This window comes from Bombus affinis, unplaced genomic scaffold (genome assembly GCF_024516045.1).
Source record: "Bombus affinis isolate iyBomAffi1 unplaced genomic scaffold, iyBomAffi1.2 ctg00000166.1, whole genome shotgun sequence".
Classification (NCBI taxonomy): Eukaryota; Metazoa; Arthropoda; class Insecta; order Hymenoptera; family Apidae; genus Bombus; species Bombus affinis.
The window spans coordinates 196,302-218,983 of NW_026108879.1; the positions used below are offsets into that span (position 1 = coordinate 196,302).

Consider the following 22,682-nt stretch of genomic DNA (forward strand, 5'->3'; position numbering starts at 1 on the left):
TTTTTACTTGGGAAAGTACTTTGTTATCAAAGATGGCTATAACGTGTCTGAAAGGTATAAGCAAATTGCAGGTCGATTATCGCGAAGATATAGTCAGTTATTTATCTCGTTGATTGCATAACACAATTTTTAAAACATTTGACTGTAACAAGAGACGAAGACAATAGGATGATCAAACGTACAAATGAAATAAACTAATTTGACAGTATTTTTATGTTACTTGGATCGAACTATGCGTAGTATAATAATTTTATTCATAAACTTACATTCAGAAGAAATATATTTTAGTCTATCTCTGTTCACAATGCCTCGCATATGTTTGCTATGTTAAGAAAAAAGTTGTATTATCAAATGATGACACTATGCATTTAAGGATTAATAATTTATACCCAAAAGATTACCTCGTGTACTAAGTGGTTTCGCATGTTCGTCTACTTCCAGGAAGCGGTATTTACATTTTAGAAAACCCTTTAGCCACGCGAACTCTGCCTTAGAGTCCCGCTTTGTGAAGCTCCGCGCGAACATTCCATAAATTATAGACCAAAGAAAACAGCCTGCCTTGAAAAACTACGAAACCAGCGCCATTATGTTTCTATAGTGTATCGTGCATTTACTCGCCTCAAATAGCTTGAATGCATCGTAGTATTTTATCTACGAGCTTATTACCAACGTATTACGAACGTGCATTGAGAATATCTCTTTCATATCAGAAAATTTTCAGCTTTTACACACCAAGGAAACGATCCATCGATGCAATTTCTGTGACACAGAGACGATCGTTAGGGAGAAGTTAAACGATCCCATAGCTCATAAAAGAATATAACAGAGAATATGGTCGATAAATATACGTAAAGTGAATTTCGGATCGGATCTTCCCTGTAATGGTTACCTCTTAACAGTCCCCCATTTCCTTCGACGCGGCGATGTATCGTTCATCTTCTTCGTTAGGACGACGTCTCGCGACACTGTGCGTGGTTCTACAAATCATTATAATTCGACACAACATTTGCGAACTTGCGTGAATATTCCATTCAGAACGCTTTAAAGTTTAATCGAAGCTGAGACATTAATTAAAGTTACACAAGCTGTGGAATATCTCCGCATTGCAAACGTGGAAATAGTATGTTCATCTATCGATACTTAATGCTAGTTCATCCGTAAACACGACATCGACAATACATCAGGAACTTTTTTCTAAAAGAGCACGCTTCAAACTCACAAGTTCCGACTAGTAAATAATTAATGGAACCTAAACCATAGCTTGGACTTTCCGAATACCAATTTCTGGTTATCCCGAAATTAATGGGCCACCATTCGGTTTCCATTGCAATATCATCTGCAGTACAGAACGCTATGAATGTATTGGAGCTTCTATATAGGTATTGGTTTCTACATACATATGTATCTTATTGATTAAAATGTTCCCATACGCTGGTGCGTAAGAACACTCTTGAAGATATTTCATTTGTGGTTTATCTTAATATAGTTATTACCATTATACATACACGTTGCGTCGATACGATTATCCTATTTGAAATTATACATCTTTTTTCGTTAGAAATGTCTTCCCTTCGTATTAAATATAAAAATATTTATTCCAACGCATTGTCCATTGTCTTGTTAAAATGAATAAAAACAGAAACGTAACAATTGTATGAGCTGGAATCAACGTCATTATTTAACTCGTAGAATATACCTGAAATTAATCGATATATTTTAATACCGTTGTTATCACTCGGATTAGCTCGTTCTAAGAAATAAGCTAGCTCGTTCTAAGGTATTTGTCCATTAGTTTCTGGAAAGTGTTCTAATGTTTGTACACAGAGAACCTCCAAAATAAGCACATCTCTCATATTCGACCTAAGTTTTTACTATTCTAAAACAGAATTACAGTGGAGTATGTTAGTATGAATATAATTGGTTTTAGAGCGTGATTCAGGTATTCGTTCCAGATCGGCTAAAAAACAAATTTATCATTCAATACACATAAGACTGAAATACTATCGAGTTAGTTTATTAATTTTTCTGTATCGTATATCCGTGTATAATATCAAACTGGGCAAATTTCCTATAACAGGTACAGAGAATCCAACACTCGTGAAAACGATAAATCAATATCGTAATATCAGCTGCTTTTATTGTGTACTGATTCTATACATGAAACCAGATTATCGCCTTTAAGAATAAAAGAATAAAATCGCGTTTTTCGCACGACTGGTCGAATTTGAACGTGAATGAATTTGCGTGGCCCATTAGAATAGATCGTTGAAACGTAGTTATACATACATCGTCCATTTTTCGGCCATACTTCATCGGCAATCGGTTTCAGTCCGTTGATCGTGGCACACCATAGAATATGTATATGACAGACGTATTTTTACAACGTTAAATCTGCGCATCGCAATCGCCATTTCGCTCGTCGCGAGTACGACCAGGATTGTCGTTATTATAAAATTACATTTAGTCGCGTCCCGCTGCGTTGTATTTACAACATGACACCTGTTACTCTCTGTCGCAACGAATTCACGGCATTTCAGTCCGAAGCAATTTCGAATAATCACTTTCAGCGACAAGGCGGATAATATTCGCATAACGTCATTAATATCAATTATTGCAAATACTACTGCAACTATGAATGCAATGACAATCCTTTTAATTCCGTGTGCGAGCTATAGTAGTAGGGCGATTTCTAAATGCCTGTCGATATTTGCCAAATTTTGTGTATTTTACTTATGCAAAGAATAGTATAATAATAATAGTATAGTTTATAAAATTGTGTATCGCTTGCATACCGGAACAAGATGATTTTACTAGTGCATTATCGGAGGGAGTTACATTTTTAATAATTATAATATTTCTAATAATCTATGTGATTGGATTATGTCAAACTTGACACATTTCCGTGGCATTCTGTTTTCCGTAAATTTACTTCAACTGATAGAGTCTGACACAAGGTATACTCCTTCTATCACGATCATTTCTCTTTGCGATCGAGAAATTCCAAAACCGTAATTCAATTTCACCCTACCATATTCCGAATGTCGAGGGCATGGTACTGGTGCCATTAACGGGTCTGAAACTAGCAGATTGAATGTTTCGATCGCAAGTATGAGAGTTATTTTTCAATTGCTCTAAGAGAACGTAATACGATAGTTCTCCTTTCATCTGGGATTGTAGACGATTAAAAAAACACTTTGAGGACTACATCTTTAACACGATACTTGTAACAAGATGATGAGGAAAAGTGGGCGACATTTATAGTGTATCATTCAACAGGTCAAAATATGGCGCTAGACGGAATGAAGGCTATGAGAATCGACAGGCATCGTCGACCACGAAGACGCTCGAATTCTCTCACCCGACCCCGCCGCCGTTCGCGTTCGCGAGATAACCCGCGCCAGGACGGAATGTGCTTCTATCATGCGAGGTTTGGCGATCGCGCCAGGAAATGTAACGCCCCTTGTAAGTGGAAGTCGGGAAACGACACCAGCCGTCCGTAAAAGCGGCGAACGACAACGGCTTAGGATCTCGCCGCATCTTTGTTCTGGACCAGAGAACGAAGACTTCATTCTTAGTTGACAGCGGTGCTGATATCAGCGTTTATCCCCGAAGCAGGCTATCCACGGACGTAAAGAAAACACCGTATGAACTATTCGCTGCCAATGGGACGCGCATCGCAACGTACGGCACTTTAGCGATGGAGCTAAACCTGTCCCTACGCAGAGCATTCAGATGGAACTTTACGGTAGCCGACGTGCAAACCCCCATCATCGGCATGGACTTCCTAAGCCATTACGGGTTGCTCGTGGACGTGCGAAACAAAAGCCTCACCGACACGGCAACTCGAATGTCATCGAGGGGATACACCGACACGACAGACGAAGTGTCCGTTAAGACCATTATCGGCGAATCACCATATTACCAACTCCTGGCAGAATTCCCGGACCTCACCCGCCCACCGATTTTTGGAAAAGAGAAGACTCGACACGGCGTGGTACACCACATCGAAACCACGCCTGGCCCGCCGGTCTACAACAAACCCCGCCGTCTCGCACCTGATCGACTTAAACAGGTAAAGGAGGAATTCGAGCTCATGATCGAGCAGGGTGTGATGCGACCATCGAAAAGCCCGTGGGCATCACCTCTGCACGTAGTGCCGAAAAAGGACGGAAACCTGCGACCATGCGGCGACTACCGCGCGTTGAACGCCCGCACCGTACCCGACAGGTACTCACCGCCGCATATCGAAGACTTCGCGCATTATCTGTTTGGTAAGCGAATCTTCTCAAAGATCGATCTCGTCCGCGCGTACCATCAAATTCCGATCGCGCCCGAGGACATCGAAAAAACCGCGATAGCAACACCGTTCGGCCTCTTCGAAGCAACAAACATGATGTTTGGGCTTCGGAACGCCGCGCAAACATGTCAGCGATTCGTCGACGAAATCACACGTGGGCTCGATTTCGTCTACGCGTACATCGATGATTTCCTAATAGCATCGGACGACGAAAGTCAACATCGCGAACATTTGAAAATTCTGTTCGACCGCCTCAATAATTACGGCGTCGTGATAAACCCCACGAAATGCGAATTCGGCGTGCACGAAATTACTTTCCTCAGATACTCGGTAAACTCCGACGGAATTAAACCGCCGCCCGAACGCGTCGAAGCGATTATAAAATTGTCGAAACCCGCGAACGCTAAGCAGCTACGTAGGTACCTCGGTATGATAAACTTCTACCGACGTTTTATACCGGGGGCCGCAAAAACACTCAAGCCGCTCAATGATTTGTTAAAAGGCGCGAAAAAGGGCAACGCGCCCATAGAGTGGTCGGAACAGGCGGATAACAGCTTTCGCGAATCGCAACGCGCTCTCGCGGATGCCACGATGCTGGCGCATCCGATACCAGGTGCGCCTATCAGCCTCTCGGTAGATGCGTCCGACTACGCCGTGGGAGCGGTATTACAACAACACGCGAATAGCGAATGGCAACCGCTAGGGTTCGCTACGAAATCTCTGACCCCCGCGCAGCAAAAATATAGCGCGTACGATCGCGAACTACTCGCAATATACACCGCAATCAAACACTTCCGACACGCTTTAGAAGGCAGAAACTTCGTAGTATATACCGACCACAAACCTCTTACCTACGCGTTCAGACAAAAGTTAGAAAAGTGTTCGCCGCGACAATTCCGATACCTAGACTACATCGGTCAATTCAGCACAGATATACGTTACATAAAGGGGCTAGATAATAACGTAGCCGACGCTCTGTCGCGCATCGAAGCAATAGGGAAGGCCGTGGACCATCAAACTCTCGCCGCCGCGCAAGAAAACGACAACGAACTAAGCGATATCGTCAACTCCGGTACAACCGCGTTACGGTTAAAGAAGATACGCTTTCCCGGTTACGACGCAGAAATATACTGCGACGTATCAGCCGACATTGTAAGACCGTACGTACCGAAATCTTTGCGGCGCGACGTATTCAATTCGCTCCACGGACTTTCCCACCCAGGGATACGTGCCACGCAAAAGTTGGTGACGTCGCGTTTCATTTGGCCGTCCGTAAACAAAGATTGCCGGACTTGGGCACGACAATGTATCCCGTGTCAACGATGCAAAGTCACCAGGCACGTATCCTCACCCGTCGGAACGTTCGAAACAACAGCAGGCCGGTTCGAGCACGTACACATAGACATTATCGCGATGCAATATTCGCAAGGCTACCGATATTGTCTAACGTGCATAGACCGTTTCTCGCGTTGGCCTGAAGCCATCCCCATCGCCGACATGGAAGCGACAACCGTTGCCTCGGCCCTCCTTTCTACATGGATAGCTCGTTTTGGCGTGCCTGCAAAAATAACAACCGACCAAGGACGCCAATTCGAATCAAACTTATTTAACGAACTGTGCCGGTTGCTCGGCATTAAGCATCTACGCACGACAGCCTATCACCCCGCGTCCAACGGGATGGTAGAGCGTTTACATCGGCAATTAAAGGCAGCAATAAAATGTCACAATACGAGCAACTGGGTAGAAATCCTACCAATTGTTTTACTTGGCATAAGAACCGCTATCAAGGAGGACTTGAACGCGACGGCCGCTGAAATGGTTTACGGCACCGGCATACGATTGCCGACAGAATTTTTCGCACCGACAAAGCAACAGCCCAACTCGGAATTCGCGAACCGTTTAAAGGAGCGAATTGAGAAAATCAGGCCTCGTTCGATTACGCGACACGGCGACAAGAAAACTTTCGTGTTCCGCGAGCTCGAAACATCACCATACGTATTCGTACGCCACGACGCGAGCGGTGGCCCGTTACAACCGCCTTACGACGGACCTTACCAGGTTATACAGCGTGGAACAAAGACCTTCACCGTCAAAATAAACAATAAAAACGTAATAGTCTCCATAGATCGTTTGAAACCCGCTTTTATTGTATCCGACGACATTGAACAACAGCAACGAGAAACCAGCGCAGAAACCCTCGTTACGTTTATACCGCGCAAAACCACGACTACGCAAAACGCCGAGCAGGCACAGCAAAGCGAAGATGACTCAGGAGTTCATCACACCACGCGCGCGGGCAGGAGAGTTCGCTTTCCTGATCGCTTTCAGGCGGGTCTGCGATAAGATAATAGGTCATAACTACCTGCGAGATGTAAGAAAAAAAGATAAACGTTGTCACTGGTAAGGGGGTACTGTAGCGGCACTCGACAGCAAACTTCCCAACGGTTTCTCTCCCGTGCCTCGCTACACAAGGACTCTACCTTGCGAACAGATGATTGCCAGATGTCGATACACTCTCTCCGAATATTTACAGCGAGCCTAAGGACCCGCAATAAATCTTAGGATCCATGCAGCTAAGATTCTCTAAAGGAACAGATAGCCTTTGTCTCAATAGTCCCTACACATACCACCCACTACGGAAATCTGCTTTTCCTCACGTACGACGCTCCTCGCTAGCAACTTTCTCTCAAGGGCAGTTGCCATCTCTTTCCAACCACCAACTCACGATTTAGCCAATTGACAGCGACGTCCATTTCCCTCACCCTCTGAACTAACGCTTTTCTCAACGAATCCGATGATTTCGTATCCTTAGACACACCCAAGCACAGTTTTCCTAAGGAGCATCATCGCGACACAAATTCATTCAATTCTGTCGTGAGCCGCGAGACGAGCGAGAGACGCCATTCCGAAGTGACCGTTGGTAGTTGGCCGTAATAGCGAATCCGAACTTCTCGACATCTGGTACAATCGTTCCGACGTGAATCGCACCGCGAAACGTATCCCACCGAGCTCGAACTTGCAACCGCGAACCGATAATTGTATCGCGTGTTCTACGCACGAGTGTATATCACGAACATAAACTAATAAATTGTTATTGTTAACGATACGAGTGATTATTCTAGACCTATCACGCCCATCACCTCACACAAAAAGATTTACAGCTTATTTTTCAATTCATAAACAATTGAATTTTGCGGTAAAAATTTATGAATTACGGCTTTTTCTCTTTATTTTACTCGAACTTTACGTCCCTTGTTCCTGAGAAAATAAACGACGATAGAATTACCATTGTTATATATTTAATTTCTATTTGACTCAAAATGAGAAACGCGAGATGTGAATAGAATGAAGAGAAAGTTTCATCAGCTGATTCATCGATCTATGCAGCTATCGGTGAATTTAAAATGATTTTCGAATAACTATCCTGGATAAATATTTATTTCGAAAATAATTCGTTAACCAACTATGTATATTAAAAAATAAGCCTCGAATAATATTTTTCTATATAAGCGTTTTTTCATTACCTTCACGTTTGACATGTAATATATAAAATCCTATAAATATCGTCCACAGCTTTAACACCCTGTATATCCTTTTATACCATGGCCAGGGTTGCTTTACGTTTCACTGACTGTTTGAAAACTAAGTTGGACTCTTTTAACGCATGGCACGAAACTCGTCACACGTTGTATTCGCTTCAAACTCGTTCACGAAGTTCAGGCGTAAATCTAGTCTGATTCATGGGACATGGAACATCGCGCTGAAGCTGCAGAGATCTTCGTAAAATTCTACAAACAGGGAATCGAAAGGAATATATTACCAGTCACGAAATCACGAAAGCGTGATGAAATCGTTGGAAATGTTTGTGAAATAACGAGGTTTCAGCGCTTCTGCGACGTGGATAAATTAAACTCAGATGGTGCAATTTCTTTCGAACGCAATCGATTTCGTTCCATTTCTCTTATTTATCAAATCCGTGAAATATCACTTCGACACCACGTTTAACTTCGCCGGTAACGAAGCAAGACAATACGTAGTTTCACAGACGGGAGAATCGTTATGGGGAGCCATAAAGTTTCGAAGAATACGATCGTGCAAGATACGCGACTCAGCTCGTGAAATTTACACATACGTTCATCGATGGTATCGTTACTACGTATAAAACACTGTTTCCTAAGAAGATAAGAAATTCCTTTGGAAATCAAACGATGTAGAACGAGATTTCATTAATTCGTGTGTATCTGCGTTTTACTTCATTAGAAGAGCTAGAACTCCTTTTCAAGTATCGTTAAAGCGATATCGTTAGTATTCGATTGGTATCAGGACATCTATTACACATTCGATTCACGTGGAAATTAAACTGACCAACTCTATCAACTTTCATTGTTCGACTTCTGAAAAATTTTTTCGATAACAGTCGTCTATATTGGTACGAAACTGAAAAAACTTTTAGAAATTGGAATTACGTATTCAGCTTGCCTTCAGAATTATTTGTTCTTTTGAATGCTGCTACTTTACATTATAAACCCTTACATTATGATAGTCAATCTGGAATTATCTTTCCAGCTGTAAATTTTTATATTGAACCATTCGTTCATTTCACCATTAGGTAGTTGAGGACTGCTGCTATACATGTCAACAATAGTGACCTTTTTCCATGGAAAATTGACTTTCTAAACAATTTGTAGCTTCTATTATAGTAGCTTCTATTCTAATTACTTTTGTATTGATTTCTCGTCAGAATATGAAGTTTCGAAATAGCATCGACGAGCATTTTCGAGTCGAACAGTTCTCAACAGCGTCACGCAGGCTGATTCTTTACCACACTTGTCTCAACAAAATTTTTTACATAAAAACTCTGTTCTTTACTAGATGTTTATAATATCTGACAAAAAATCTTATTTTTTTTAATTTAGGAAAAGAGACTAGACAAAAACAATAAATAATTATAATATTTGAACTGAACCAGGAAGTAGGGAAAATACTAAGGGATATTTGGTAAACAGACTTTTATTCACATCGAATTCCCTGATATTAAGTTTCTGGAAAACTGCATATTATATATATTTTTAAAATGTTTGTCCCGAATCCTCATTCAAACGCCGCACTGTAGAAGCTGAGAAAGTGGCCTGCAGACGTGCAAACGTAGCCCGCAAGCGTGCGAACGCGGCCAGCAAATTCTGATTTTTGTCCTAAATCCTCATCTAAATGCCGTACCGTGCAGCGTTCGAAGTTCTCGCTGTCGTTGAGTTTATATCAATTTAAAATGGTAGAAAGGTCATATAGCAACGCGATCGATCTGATTAGTTTTTATTGTGCCGCGGTTCGTTATCGAGCATCCAGATATGGACGCGTGGGTTTTGCATGGGACAAAAGGAACGGCGTATCGGAAAATGAAAAATCACACTATAGCGCAAGGCTTATTCCTTTCCATTTCCAACTAAAATATTTTGAATGATAAATATAAAAGAGACTTATTTATTTATACAACGTTTGAAAATGAAAATAAAATACATAACGCATAGTTACATACATAACGCATAGACGTGGATTTATTCTTTTACAGATGGCTTTGAATTCGAATGTGACGAGCCTGGTCCAGGAGAGTGGGTACATTCCATACATCCATCGCCCGGAAACCTACATAGTACCTGGGATATTTTTAATAATCCTGATAGTGGGTGTATTTGGGAACGGACTGATGATGATTACATTGGGTGCAGATTCGGCTGCAAAAAATACATCCACTATCTACATATTTTCGTTGGCTCTGGGCGATATTTTGGTAAGAAAGTACAATATGTGTATATATTATCTCTAATGTATCATTTAAGACCGACGTTAAAAAAAAGGATCTCTGACGTCGAATAAAATGGAAAAAGATTTCGTGCACGTTTGAGAAACGTTCAGATGGACAAGACGTGTCGAAAGTTTCCTCTCGTAAAATATAAAATGTATTCAAAATTTCATAGCATAAATTTTGTAAAAACATATTTCTACATGAATAATTAACTGGGTAGAATTAAACTAATCTACTATTATTCTTGCAAGCCACAATCAAAAGATTCATCAGCTTACTAACACGGAAGGGATAAATATTTAATTGTACTTCTTGTGGTTATGATTCATACATCTTGAAAAAGCCATCTGCTACCCATTGTATTCCGCGTCTAAATATATATAATAAATCAAAATGAATGTCCAATAAGTTGGAAATAAATTGCGACAAAGCTGGAATGGTAAAAACTAACAATCCATGAATATTCCGAATATAGATGAGAAAAATCTTTCCTTCCTTCGTCGGGATCCTTTTTTTTACATTTCGATTTCCCGTCAATCGGAAAATGTTGCTAGGACCCCATGTCATTTGTATCCCGGCAATATATCGAATTTATTCAGACTGTCGGATCGCGCGTATAAATCTGTCGCGAGCGAACATCAGAACATCCGGTACTTTCTCCGTCATCGATTTCGCGTAGAATGTAAGTAGGTACGATAACGCACGAAAGCATCTGAGGGCCCATCGTAGAAAATTTGTCTGGATATATATTATGACAGTTTTATTGTCTTTACCGACTGTCGTGGTTATATTGATAAAATGTATTATATCGTACAAATACGCAGACATTACTCTTTATTATCACATATAATATAGAAGAATTTAAGTCTCCTAGAAATGTATAATTATTCTTGTATAATACAATATATTTTTATATGATATAGCGATTTCTGTGAATTGTATGCTTGAAATAAATATCTTGTAACTTCTATACATGTTTTTTAGTTTGTTACATATATTATCAATATGATCATAATGGTCTAGTAACGAAATTTCAAAATTTTTTCTATCACACACGTAATACGTTCATAAAAATCTCTAGTGTATTTTCGAGCTATCGCGGGGAGACGCGGTCGTTAGAATACGCGTCAACGGGAGTCGTAAATTCCCGTTACGATTAGAATGATCGACACCACGAATAGTTCGATCCCCGTATTTCGATTAAGATAATAGGGGTGATTCAGGTATGATAACACTGTGGCTCACAGAGTTAAAATATATATTTCCAACACTTAGTATACACGATTGAGTAGATATAAACACTTAATAACTTATCACGCTGCGATCATATAGATATGAAAGTAGCACGGTATGAGACTTAATGTTAGAAGTTAGGCGTTAGATCTTTGACAGTGGTAGGAAATTCTGAGAGATATAGGAACGGTGAGAGTTATGCAGGAACTCTAGTCACCGTGAGAGACGATGGAAAACACTGAAGCTTATTCTAATGTGAATACGGAGGAAAGCTTGGTATGGGTGTGCCCTTTGAACGAAGAACGCGGATTCGTTGCTTACATTTTTAGTTAGTAAAGTGAGGGCAATAATCCGCGATGTCGATTGGTTGGGACCAATGTTAGGAAGGAAGAGAGGAGGAAGAAACCTCCTACCAACTTGGGTCCTAGGCGACATTGTTTACAGGGAAACTCAGATTTTTCGTTAGGTATATCTCCGCTTTCTTCGTAATTCTTAAGAGCACATAATAAACCCAAGGACCTTTCTAAAAACCGGCCGAAAACTCTTCTGGAATTAGAAAGTCTTTTCTGGCAAACAGATGTGCTTAGGCCATGTGTGCGAACAATGCAGCTAGAATTGCAACTTTATAGTGGGTCCTTGGGCCTATGGAGTGTTAGAAGGACGGCAGGTAGACCGCTGGTTGGCAAGCCGCGCGGGATGGCGTGCAGATGTGTTGCGCGACAGAACATCTAGAAATATTCAAATATTTTCATAAATAATTTCTAAAAGAAGCACATGCTATATGAGACCTTGAATCAGACGTTAAAATTCCGTTGTTCTGGACACGTAATCGTGGACCAATAGCGAGTTCGATTATAAACGCGCTTATTTTCGTGGATATCGAGCTTACTTTATGATATATGTAGCTATACATCTTGATCCATGGACAATTTATAGCCGGACGGAGAATAATCAAAGATTAATGCGATCCATACGATATCATCTGTGAAAATCATAAATAAATATTTTCTCGATTATAGTGTTCGAACGATCATGCTTAAACAAAAAGAAAATGTGTATTTCACGATTAACACTGAGAAAAAAGTGCAACACCATAATTGAGTGTTCGATCATACGACGAAATTTGTACATCCCGCATGAAATTGCAGAAAATTCGCTTAATCTACATTTTTTATTATAATATTCAATACAAAACGTTCCTGTTAATATCCCCCTTTTATCTCGAAATTCATCAGAGACGTCCGTATTACAGACGAAATTTAGCGAGTTAATGAGGGAATCTTTTTTTCGCAAATTGAGTGAACGTTACACAGTATGATAAAAGGACGTGGGATGTGAATTCATCACGAATAATTTTAATAGATTTTTCTGTATCATAATCGCGGATTGTTTTTATTTTAATTTTCTCGATAACAATGAATCCTGATAAATGTTTTCCTAATAATTTTACTATATGCTCGATGCCGTACAAATATAATATCAAGTATTGTTTATTTTATCGCTCTCACCTATCGAAATGTCGAAGGCGTCGTTTTCAACGAAACAGATTTTCAAACGTTTCCCATATATTCGTAGAATTCAATCAAATTTCGCAAAATTACAGAAAAATATTCAAATAAAATTTCGATAAAGGGTTTTCAACGAAACAGATTTTAAAACGTTTCCCATATATTCGTAGAATTCAATTAAATTTCGCAAAAGTACAGAAAAATATTCGAATAAAATTTCGATAAAGGGTAGATTGAATAACACGAGTACAATTGACCGTGGAAATACAATACAATAAAATACACGTGTATATTTTTAATTTTAATTTTCGGTTATTTCAGGTGATCCTAACGAGTGTACCACTCACGTCTGTTATATTCACATTCGATTCATGGCCGTGGGGACAGACAGTTTGCAAATTATCGGAGTGCGTCAAGGATATTTCAGTCGGTGTCTCAGTTTTCACTCTGACCGCGTTATCAGCCGAGAGGTAAGTTGTCAAACCCAGTTACGGTTGAGGAAATTGTTGTCTCAGGGATAGGCTGGTCGTCCTAACTTTAGTGAAGTTCCGCCCCATTAATGGACCAATCGACTCTTTAATCAGTAATCGAAATGAAATCTCAAACGTCCAATTTCCTTTTCGCTATTAAGAAAATCAATTAATTTACATTAATAAGAAAGTTCAACGTTAAAATAAAGTATAACTGAAGAATTCATTTAATCAGACATCATTTAATCTTAACCCTGCAATACTGCATTTATAAACAATCCAATTAACGCTATATTGAAAATTACATATCATTTTATTAACACAACGCTTATTTCCAACAAACGATACGTTGCTAAATAATTTTGATTTCTTCCATGTCAAATAATTATCAGGATCTATCTGCATATTTGAATTAGTATCGTTAGTGACGTTTAATAAAACAGAAGGCGTTAAACACCCTTGTCCAATAGTAATAAATTTAGTAATAAAGCAAATAAAATAAAATAATAAATAAATTGTAAAACAGAAATCTATATATAATCTAAGATTTCTATCTTGCCAACATATTAATATTACAGTTGGTACATTTGTTGCACGAGACAGCTCGGAACGTATAAATAACAACCATTTCTCAACAGTAATAAATACACGCACAACAGCCATCTGTAAATGAAACATTTAAGTGGGGTATAAATTACTCCGTTCTATAGTATTTCAGGGTTAAGGTTTCAATAAAAATTGATTTACAAATAAAAGAAAGATATGCTCGTGTTGCATCGTAGGTACTACGCGGTCGTAAATCCTCTTCGGCGCCATGTAGCCGGGATGAAAGCAGTACCATTGGCGCTACTAATAGCTTGCCTTATTTGGGTGCTGGCGATTGTTTTGTCGATGCCTGCTGCTCTCTTCTCTGACGTGATGGACGTCGACATAACAACTAACTCCAGCATCCACATCTGTAACCCTTTCCCCGTGGAATTAGGCGAGTATCTCACACGCTGAAATATTGGACATTTCTCCGTGTTTTCATTTCACACCCACGAAGTCGTATTAATTTATTTCTCGTTCTGAAACGCAGGGGCAAGCTATAGGAGAGGGGTGGTGCTGTTCAAGTTCCTGGCCTATTACATCATTCCCCTATTCATCATATCAGCATTTTATTTTCAAATTGCACGACACCTTCAACTGTCCACCAGGAACATGCCCTGCGAATTATCTGCAATGCAGCGGCTGGAGCAAATTCGATCACGCAGAAAGGTAGAGTGAATCGATATTATTATGAAATTATACAATTTTCAAGTAAATCTAATTTTGACACAAAAGTTCTATATTTGGTATACAAATATTTGGTATACAGGTATACCAGTGAAAAGGTGTAGAACAGAGAAATTGAAATTGCTACCTGTATGATATTTTTATGAAATTACACTGCTTATATATGCAGTCAGCTTGGAAATAAATTTAAATTGTAATAAATTGTTACTTAGACTGTGATGTAAATTGAGTTATAGCTATAAATTATTTACTTTGAAAAAATTTCACGCTCATCATGTACCCGAGTAACAAGGTGCAAGAAGAAGCGGAATTAATTTAGCGCAAATCTCGAGTCGATGGTGCAATTGTTATAAACTATACTTTACTTACGCAATCTTCGATACGATCAATAATAAGATTATGTAATACGACCTTAAGCCAATATACGGTTAAGCATCGATGAAACAAGTCTAGTCCAACAACTAGAAGAAGGCGTTCCATAACTTCCGGGATAGAATGCTAATTATAAATCATTATAGATCGGGATATTCTCTGGCAATATCTTTAGCATGTAATCCAATTTCACTTTCCGTATTGTATTTGAATGAAAAGTGACGGTCGATCATCTTAAAGTACATCGACGTATCAATGACCAATGAAGTTTCTTCAACGAGCCAACTCTACGTCTTCCTCGTTTCTGTTGTATATAAAACAATAATTTATTTGAAAACTTCGTACACAATTTAAGATGAATATCGTTCGCATATTTGATCAAGTCTTTCGACCAATTATTATTTCAATCGAAATGTATTCCTTTTTATGCAACGTGAGTACAATGGCTTGATCTAATACACCAAGTCAGTGTATTAAAATACTCGATAACAGAAAGTCTTTGTTGTCTGATTTAAAAATCACTTCACAGGCGGCTCGATATTCTGATTCACTTCGACTAATTCGATAGAAGGTGGCATCGAAGCGTGTCTAGCGAAGATACGACAGAACCTTCAATAACCACGGTTCTTACTTCTACTTTTCCAATGTTTTCATCCGTCAAATGCATTCAACCGTTCTCTATTCCATTTTGATAACAAAGAGCCATTTCGTAGTAGTAATAACGGTAGCTATGTTTCGTGAAAATAGAGTTTCGAGATTAATACAATTTCATGGAACAATTCGGACAAATAATATAATCGATTGGCCTATAAATACAGCGATGACAAATCACCTCTAGATAACGGCTGAGAATTACGCCTGGACGAGAGATTCGATTTAACTACTATCCGCTGGCAATCCATACCAAGACACGCTGTATGCGAATCAAAATGATCCATTCGCTCGAACGACTACGAGTTATCGCCTCTTTATTTTTCGTAGATGCTAGAACGCCTGCACTCTTCCCAGATTTGTTCCTCGGCTGTGAAAAGACTATTTCTCTTGGCGACGTTTTCTTCCAGCTAATCTCCATTTATCTTTCTGATAAAAAAGACTTCTGCGAAAGAAGTTAAATATCGAACTTGAGAATTTATTTAACGTAATATTTCAAAAGTTGGGGCAAAGGCGTATTATCTAACGACAACGGTGTCGAGACGTTGAAAGCATATTTACAGGATCAATTGAGCGATGACTAAATCTGCTAAGGTCGCGATCGATCTGAGGCAGATACCTGCGAAATCTTATTATAGATATTGTAGTATCGGGAAAAAGGGATAGGATTAGGATAATTTAGATTTGTAAAATTCTCCTAATACTATTTATTTAAGATAAGTAAAAATAACAGAGATTAATTGGACAGAGAACGATAAATGTTCAACTTGAACTAAAACACAAAAGCATTCTATCCCGGAAGTTATGGAACGCCTTCTTCTAGTTGTTGGACTAGACTTGTTTCATCGATGCTTAACCGTATATTGGCTTAAGGTCGTATTACATAATCTTATTATTGATCGTATCGAAGATTGCGTAAGTAAAGTATAGTTTATAACAATTGCACCATCGACTCGAGATTTGCGCTAAATTAATTCCGCTTCTTCTTGCACCTTGTTACTCGGGTACATGATGAGCGTGAAATTTTTTCAAAGTAAATAATTTATAGCTATAACTCAATTTACATCACAGTCTAAGTAACAATTTATTACAATTTAAATTTATTTCCAAGCTGACTGCATATATAAGCAGTGTAATTTCATAAAAATATCATACAGGTAGCAATTTCAATATCTCTGTTCTACACCTTTTCACTGGTATACCTGTATACCAAATATTTGTATACCAAATATAGAACTTTTGTGTCAAAATTAGATTTACTTGAAAATTGTATAATTTCATAATAATATCGATTCACTCAACCTTTCTGCGTGATCGAATTTGCTCCAGCCGTTGCATTGCAGATAATTCGCAGGGCATGTTCCTGGTGGACAGTTGAAGGTGTCGTGCAATTTGAAAATAAAATGCTGATATGATGAATAGGGGAATGATGTAATAGGCCAGGAACTTGAACAGCACCACCCCTCTCCTATAGCTTGCCCCTGCGTTTCAGAACGAGAAATAAATTAATACGACTTCGTGGGTGTGAAATGAAAACACGGAGAAATGTCCAATATTTCAGCGTGTGAGATACTCGCCTAATTCCACGGGGAAAGGGTTACAGATGTGGATGCTGGAGTTAGTTGTTATGTCGACGTTCATCACGTGAGAGAAAAGAGCAGCAGGCATCGACAGAACAATCGCCAGCACCCAAATAAGGCAGGCTGTTAGTATCGCTAATGGTATTGCTTTCATTCCGGCTACATGGCGGCGAATAGGATTTACGACCGCGTAGTACCTACGATGCAACACGAGCATATCTTTCTTTTATTCGTAAATCAATTTTTATTGAAACCTTAACCCTGAAATACTATAGAACGGAGTAATTTATACCCCACTTAAATGTTTCATTTACAGAGTGATTTGAGTGGAATAAGACTTTTGTGTTTTAGTTCAAGTTGAACATTTATCGTTCTCTGTCCAATTAATCTCTGTTATTTTTATTTATCTTAAATAAATAGTATTAGGAGAATTTTACAAATCTAAATTATCCTAATCCTGTCCTTTTTTCCGATACTACAATAATGAAACAAACAAATATCTTGTGATGTAGTTATGATATTAGCAAACAATTTTTTAAATATTGTTTTTGTAATGTAAAGAAGGCAGAACCGTACAAAGTATAGAATCAAAACATAATGGACGTGGAAATCGATATTTTTACTGATTTTGATTTTTTGTTACTATCATAGAAAATAATAATTCTTTAAAATTGGTTTACAAACCGGAATCGATATGTAACAGTTTTCGTGCCTCGTTCTGCCTTTTTACGTTTTTACAGTTAATTCAACCAGACACAAAGTTAACACCTAGAACTTTTCGTCAGGTGAGTCCAGCAGCGAGGAAGACCTGACAAATGAAGTCCTTCGCAAAGTGTTCGAGAATCTTCCCGGAACACCCGACTCCGTTGAAACAATCATGAACCGAGTGACTAACAGCAAATTAAATAAGCCTCAATTCGACGCGATTCACGGTAAAAAGATTCAACTGTTGGGTTATGACACCTGTCGCAGAGCTACAGTGGGGTTCATGAAGAATGTTGTTCCCGAAACGAAATGGGATGTAAACTCGAAGTCGTCTCAATCGAATTACTCTGCCTTTCGTCTGGGGATTTATTCGAGGAACGAGCCGAGAATGGCGCATTGTAGAACTGGTTTATGGAAAAGTACTTCGTCTCACGACCAGGAGATTCAAGACAGAATGCTGAGAAGCTTGGACCTCCATTTGGCGAGTAAACAAAGAGATTATACTGCCAAATTGATACTGGGGATTATACTGCCAAATGGATACTCGGGCATTTAAAATGGATACTGACGGGATTTTATTGAATCTCGTCGTTTCTCATTGAAACAATGGTGAAACTTTATGAAATATTTGTACTTTTGCTGATTTTTTAAGATTTGTGGTTAAGACTTTGTCTAAGCTTCCATCAGGGTCTTGAATAGTAAACTGCGAATATTTATTCAAATTCATATTTTTATGGATACTGCTGAAGGAATGCAACCTAAGCAGAAACTTGCTTTACTAAATATTCTAACGACTACTCTATTTTGCGTACTTTATATATTTTTGCATATTACGTACGTTCATAAGTTTCTCACAAATGCATGTTCGCAGTTTACTTGATAATCACTTTTTATCTAGTCAAACTTATTCAAAGCTGTACCTGTTTCTATTGAATCATTCTAGTCATACACACGAGTCATTGAATGTTAATTGCGGAAGTTATGTTAGGCCTACACGGCCTAGAGTCTCCTACCGCTCTCACAGTATTCAGAAGTCCGACAGCTCCTACAGCTCTCAAGGGCCTAGAGCTCCTATAGCTCTTCTTCTCTCATCTAAGAATAATCCTTCTTTTCGTTATCTGTATCTTAATCAACGGCGTTACTACTTTGTGTGATTGTATAAAGTGTTGGAAATATACATTATTATAACTCTGTGACTCCCAGTGTTATACCGCAACAACTACCCCGATTATTCTAACCGAAATACGGGGATCGAACTATTCGTGGTGTTGATTATTCTAATCGTAACGGGAATTTACGATTCCCGTTGACGCGTATTCTAACGACCGCGTCTCCCCGCGATAGCTCGAAAATACAATACACAATTAAAAAACAAACAAACAAAGGAGTTTAAAAGGTATTAATACGACTTAACATTTAGAACGCTGTATAATTTTTTATGTCGATTCCCGCATAGCAAAAGAGAAAAGAAAGAACGCCAGAATGTTCAGCAATGAATGGACTAGATAACTTGTGCCATTTGTATACTTGTATAGAAAATTAATTTGCCCTCTGCCGTACTTAGTTCATCTCAGAATAAATTAGTTCCGTAAGGCTTATTTATTTTTTATTCTATTCACATTTTACGAATCCTCGAGCTTGTTCTGGATAAATAGATTGCTCGGAGATTTCCACGTGATGCCTAATAAAATATTATGCATGTTTATGCGGTCCACGAGATAGAATATAACTCTAAGTGAAACGTAACAGTATATCGACAGAAGCAGGCACCATTCGATATCGATTTTTTTCTTTCTTAATCGCCTCTGTTGATTATTTCTCGCGCTTTCCTTCTTAGAGAAAAATACTTTGCTCGAATGTTTGACATTTCTTAATGAGACCGTAGCACAGTATACCGCTAATTTTGTGCGTAGAAATATACATCTATCGTTCGAACACTCATACACACTCGAAAAATACAATATTCGTTATTTCTTTGTTAACAATGATATCAGGTCCGTTTTATAGTCAAACTTTATATAACGCTACGATATAGTATCTTTCAATTGTACTTTACAGTAATAAAAATCCTAATATCGTCCAAATCTCAAGGCTTACAATCGTTGTGCTAGGAACTAGGCAAACGAAAATACATAAATCTAAAATTCTATCACCTATAAATAGTACAATACTAAAAAAACTGTCTTTCGTGTGTTCGTTGTATATATTATATCAATATTTTGAAATAGAATTTAATACGAAAGACATGTTTCGCATTCCTACAATTTAAAAGATTGCCTGTCTTTCTGAATTTTACGATGTACAATTAAAATATTTCTTGCGATAGTCATCTGCGACATATTAGAGTTAATGTAACATTTGACTTGTATGTGATTATTAAAATTAAACTGCTTAAACATAACGTATAGAGGGCTCCAGCAGCAGGATACTAAATTATTGCCAATGGGAACAGAATCAACGAGGAAAAACATGACAATCGGAGTACATCCCGCGAAGGTAACGGAACTCGACGATAAACAAGTCAAAGTTGAAACGACCTAAGTTTCTCGGGATTCATGAGAAAATTCATGAGAATATTTCAGAAATAAATTTCCAGTATCGATAACGATTATTTGAATTTACATGTCGTTTCTTTCACGCGATCTATCCAATCTATTTATCTAGAATTGACTCCGATATCATCATCTTCCGTCTCATCGAATCTGTATTTCTTAAAGATACCTTAAAGCGATCTACTTATACATATATACGTACTAAAAATATATTCAATCCATACTTGCATGATATTTCAAATCTTCATCCCCTGCCTGAATTCAAAAGCAAAAATATTCCAAGAAGACATCACTGCTGAAAGCTCCAGGGGTTACAAACAAACAGACATCGAATTTTCGACGTAATCGTGGATCTCCGAGCGGTTTCTCAGTGTTGTTGTACGGGAGTGGGTCCGCTGCCAAGACTTCGCCAAGGATCCGGTATGTCGAAATGTGCTGGGACTGTGAGCAGAGCATCGTCCGCGGTTCTGTCCGCGCTACAATTATTCGGCTTCACGCGAATCGTGTTTACGCACTCTATGGGTAACTTGAAGAAGTCCACCTTGTAATTGTAACCCTGGCTGCTGATTCGGATGACGGTATGCAGTGGCACCTCAGCGTAAGGCACCTCTTCCGGTTTTTTATCTGTGAAAACGCCAATGATGCAGCGCAGAATAGCTTGATGAGACACGACCAAGATGTTGTTGGATCTCTGTAATTCAGCAATAACCGGTTCCACGCGGTGCATGGCGTCGATGTAGCTTTCTCCCCATGGATAACGATAGCGCAGCTTATCTTGATCGCGCCATGCAAATTCCTACGCAAAAGCATTGATTTAGAGATCTAGAAGGTATATACGCTATCTATGTACTATATACTAAAGTATATAGACTTTTGCCTAAGTCATGGAATGGTTCGTACATCGAGGTCCTCAAAGCATTAAAACCTAGCTTATGCAAAGTCAGGGAACAATGGCTGATTTTAAACATAAGCTTTAATAAAGTAGACCTGCGATATAATATTCAAATCATGGTATGATTTAAGTTTCGTTATAGTACACGGTTAATAAGTACACATCAACTTCGTATTGTAATTATAATTGTTACGCCGCGCAACACATCTGCACGCCATCCCGCGCGGCTTGCCAACCAACGGTCTACCTGTCGTCCTTCTAACACTCCATAGGCCCAAGGACCCACTATAAAGTTGCAATTCTAGCTGCATTGTTCGCACACATGGTCTAAGCACATCTGTTTGCCAGAAAAGACTTTCTAATTTCAGAAGTGTTTTCGGCCGGTTTTTAGAAAGGTCCTTGGGTTTATTATGTGCTCTTAAGAATAACGAAGAAAGCGGAGATATACCTAACCGAAAATCTGAGTTTCCCTATAAACAATGTCGCCTAGGACCCAAGTTGGTAGGAGGTTTCTTCCTCCTCTCTTCCTTCCTAACATTGGTCCCAACCAATCGACATCGCGGATTATTTCCCTCACTTTACTAACTGAAAATGTAAGCAACGAATCCGCGTTCTTCGTTCAAAGGGCACACCCATACCAAGCTTTCCTCCGCATTCACATTAGAATCAGTTCGCTGTCGAGTGCCGAAGCGTGCAGGCGTGCCTCTAGTGCCCAGTGAAGTTCGAAAACAACACGTGTCGCCCAACCGTCGAAAGTGAACACAACGTGCTCCTATCTTCCCAAGTGTTTCCTATCCGCCAGAGAGAAGAAAAGCCTACGCACCTAACCCCAACCCGATCCCTGCCGCATAGCCTCACGACTAGTTATTCATATTGAAATAGCTAGCTCGATGATGGCCCAACAATCACGACCAGGCTCGCCTGTCCAAACCCATCACTACCCCGCGCTACTCCCCCCGTGGCAGAAATTCTGCATATCCCCCCGTGCCAACGACGCCAATAAGGCGAAAAAACGCAAAACCGAACCAGCAGACACAAACTCGAACGGACATCCACCAACGCAAATTAACACCCACAACAGGTTCGCAATTTTGGAATCCACCAACGATGCCATGGAAACCGCAGGCTCACCACTTAACCACCACGCACAGAGACGCTCCCCTCCCCCACCAATATTTATTAACGATATCATCGACATCCAGACAATGACCAAGTCCTTAGAGAGAGATATCTCCAAGGAGGACTATAACCTGAAGATAACCAACAATCAGGTAAAAATTCTGCCTACGAATCCAGAAGCTTACAGGAAGCTCACCAAGACACTCAGGGCCCTGAACGCCAACTTCC

General features: G+C 39.3%; 1 protein-coding gene and 1 long non-coding RNA gene across 4 annotated transcripts in view; both read right to left on the reverse strand.

The window, feature by feature from the left end:
- Positions 1-22,682, reverse strand: part of LOC126927600 (6-phosphofructo-2-kinase/fructose-2,6-bisphosphatase-like) — a 136,610-nt gene that overhangs the window by 101,888 nt on the left and 12,040 nt on the right. Inside the window, exon 4 of one of the 3 annotated variants that reach the window (XM_050743654.1) lies at positions 21,036-21,239. The exons of the other annotated variants lie outside the window; for them this stretch is intronic. Within the exon in view, the coding sequence (XP_050599611.1) occupies positions 21,036-21,239 (204 nt within the window). The remainder of the gene's footprint in view (positions 1-21,035; positions 21,240-22,682) is intronic. 3 annotated transcript variants of the gene reach the window in all.
- On the reverse strand, positions 9,746-14,214 carry LOC126927609 (uncharacterized). The gene is made up of 2 exons (XR_007715692.1): positions 12,057-14,214; positions 9,746-11,172 (listed from the first exon to the last, which is right to left on the reverse strand). It is a non-coding gene; the product is annotated as an uncharacterized LOC126927609 (long non-coding RNA).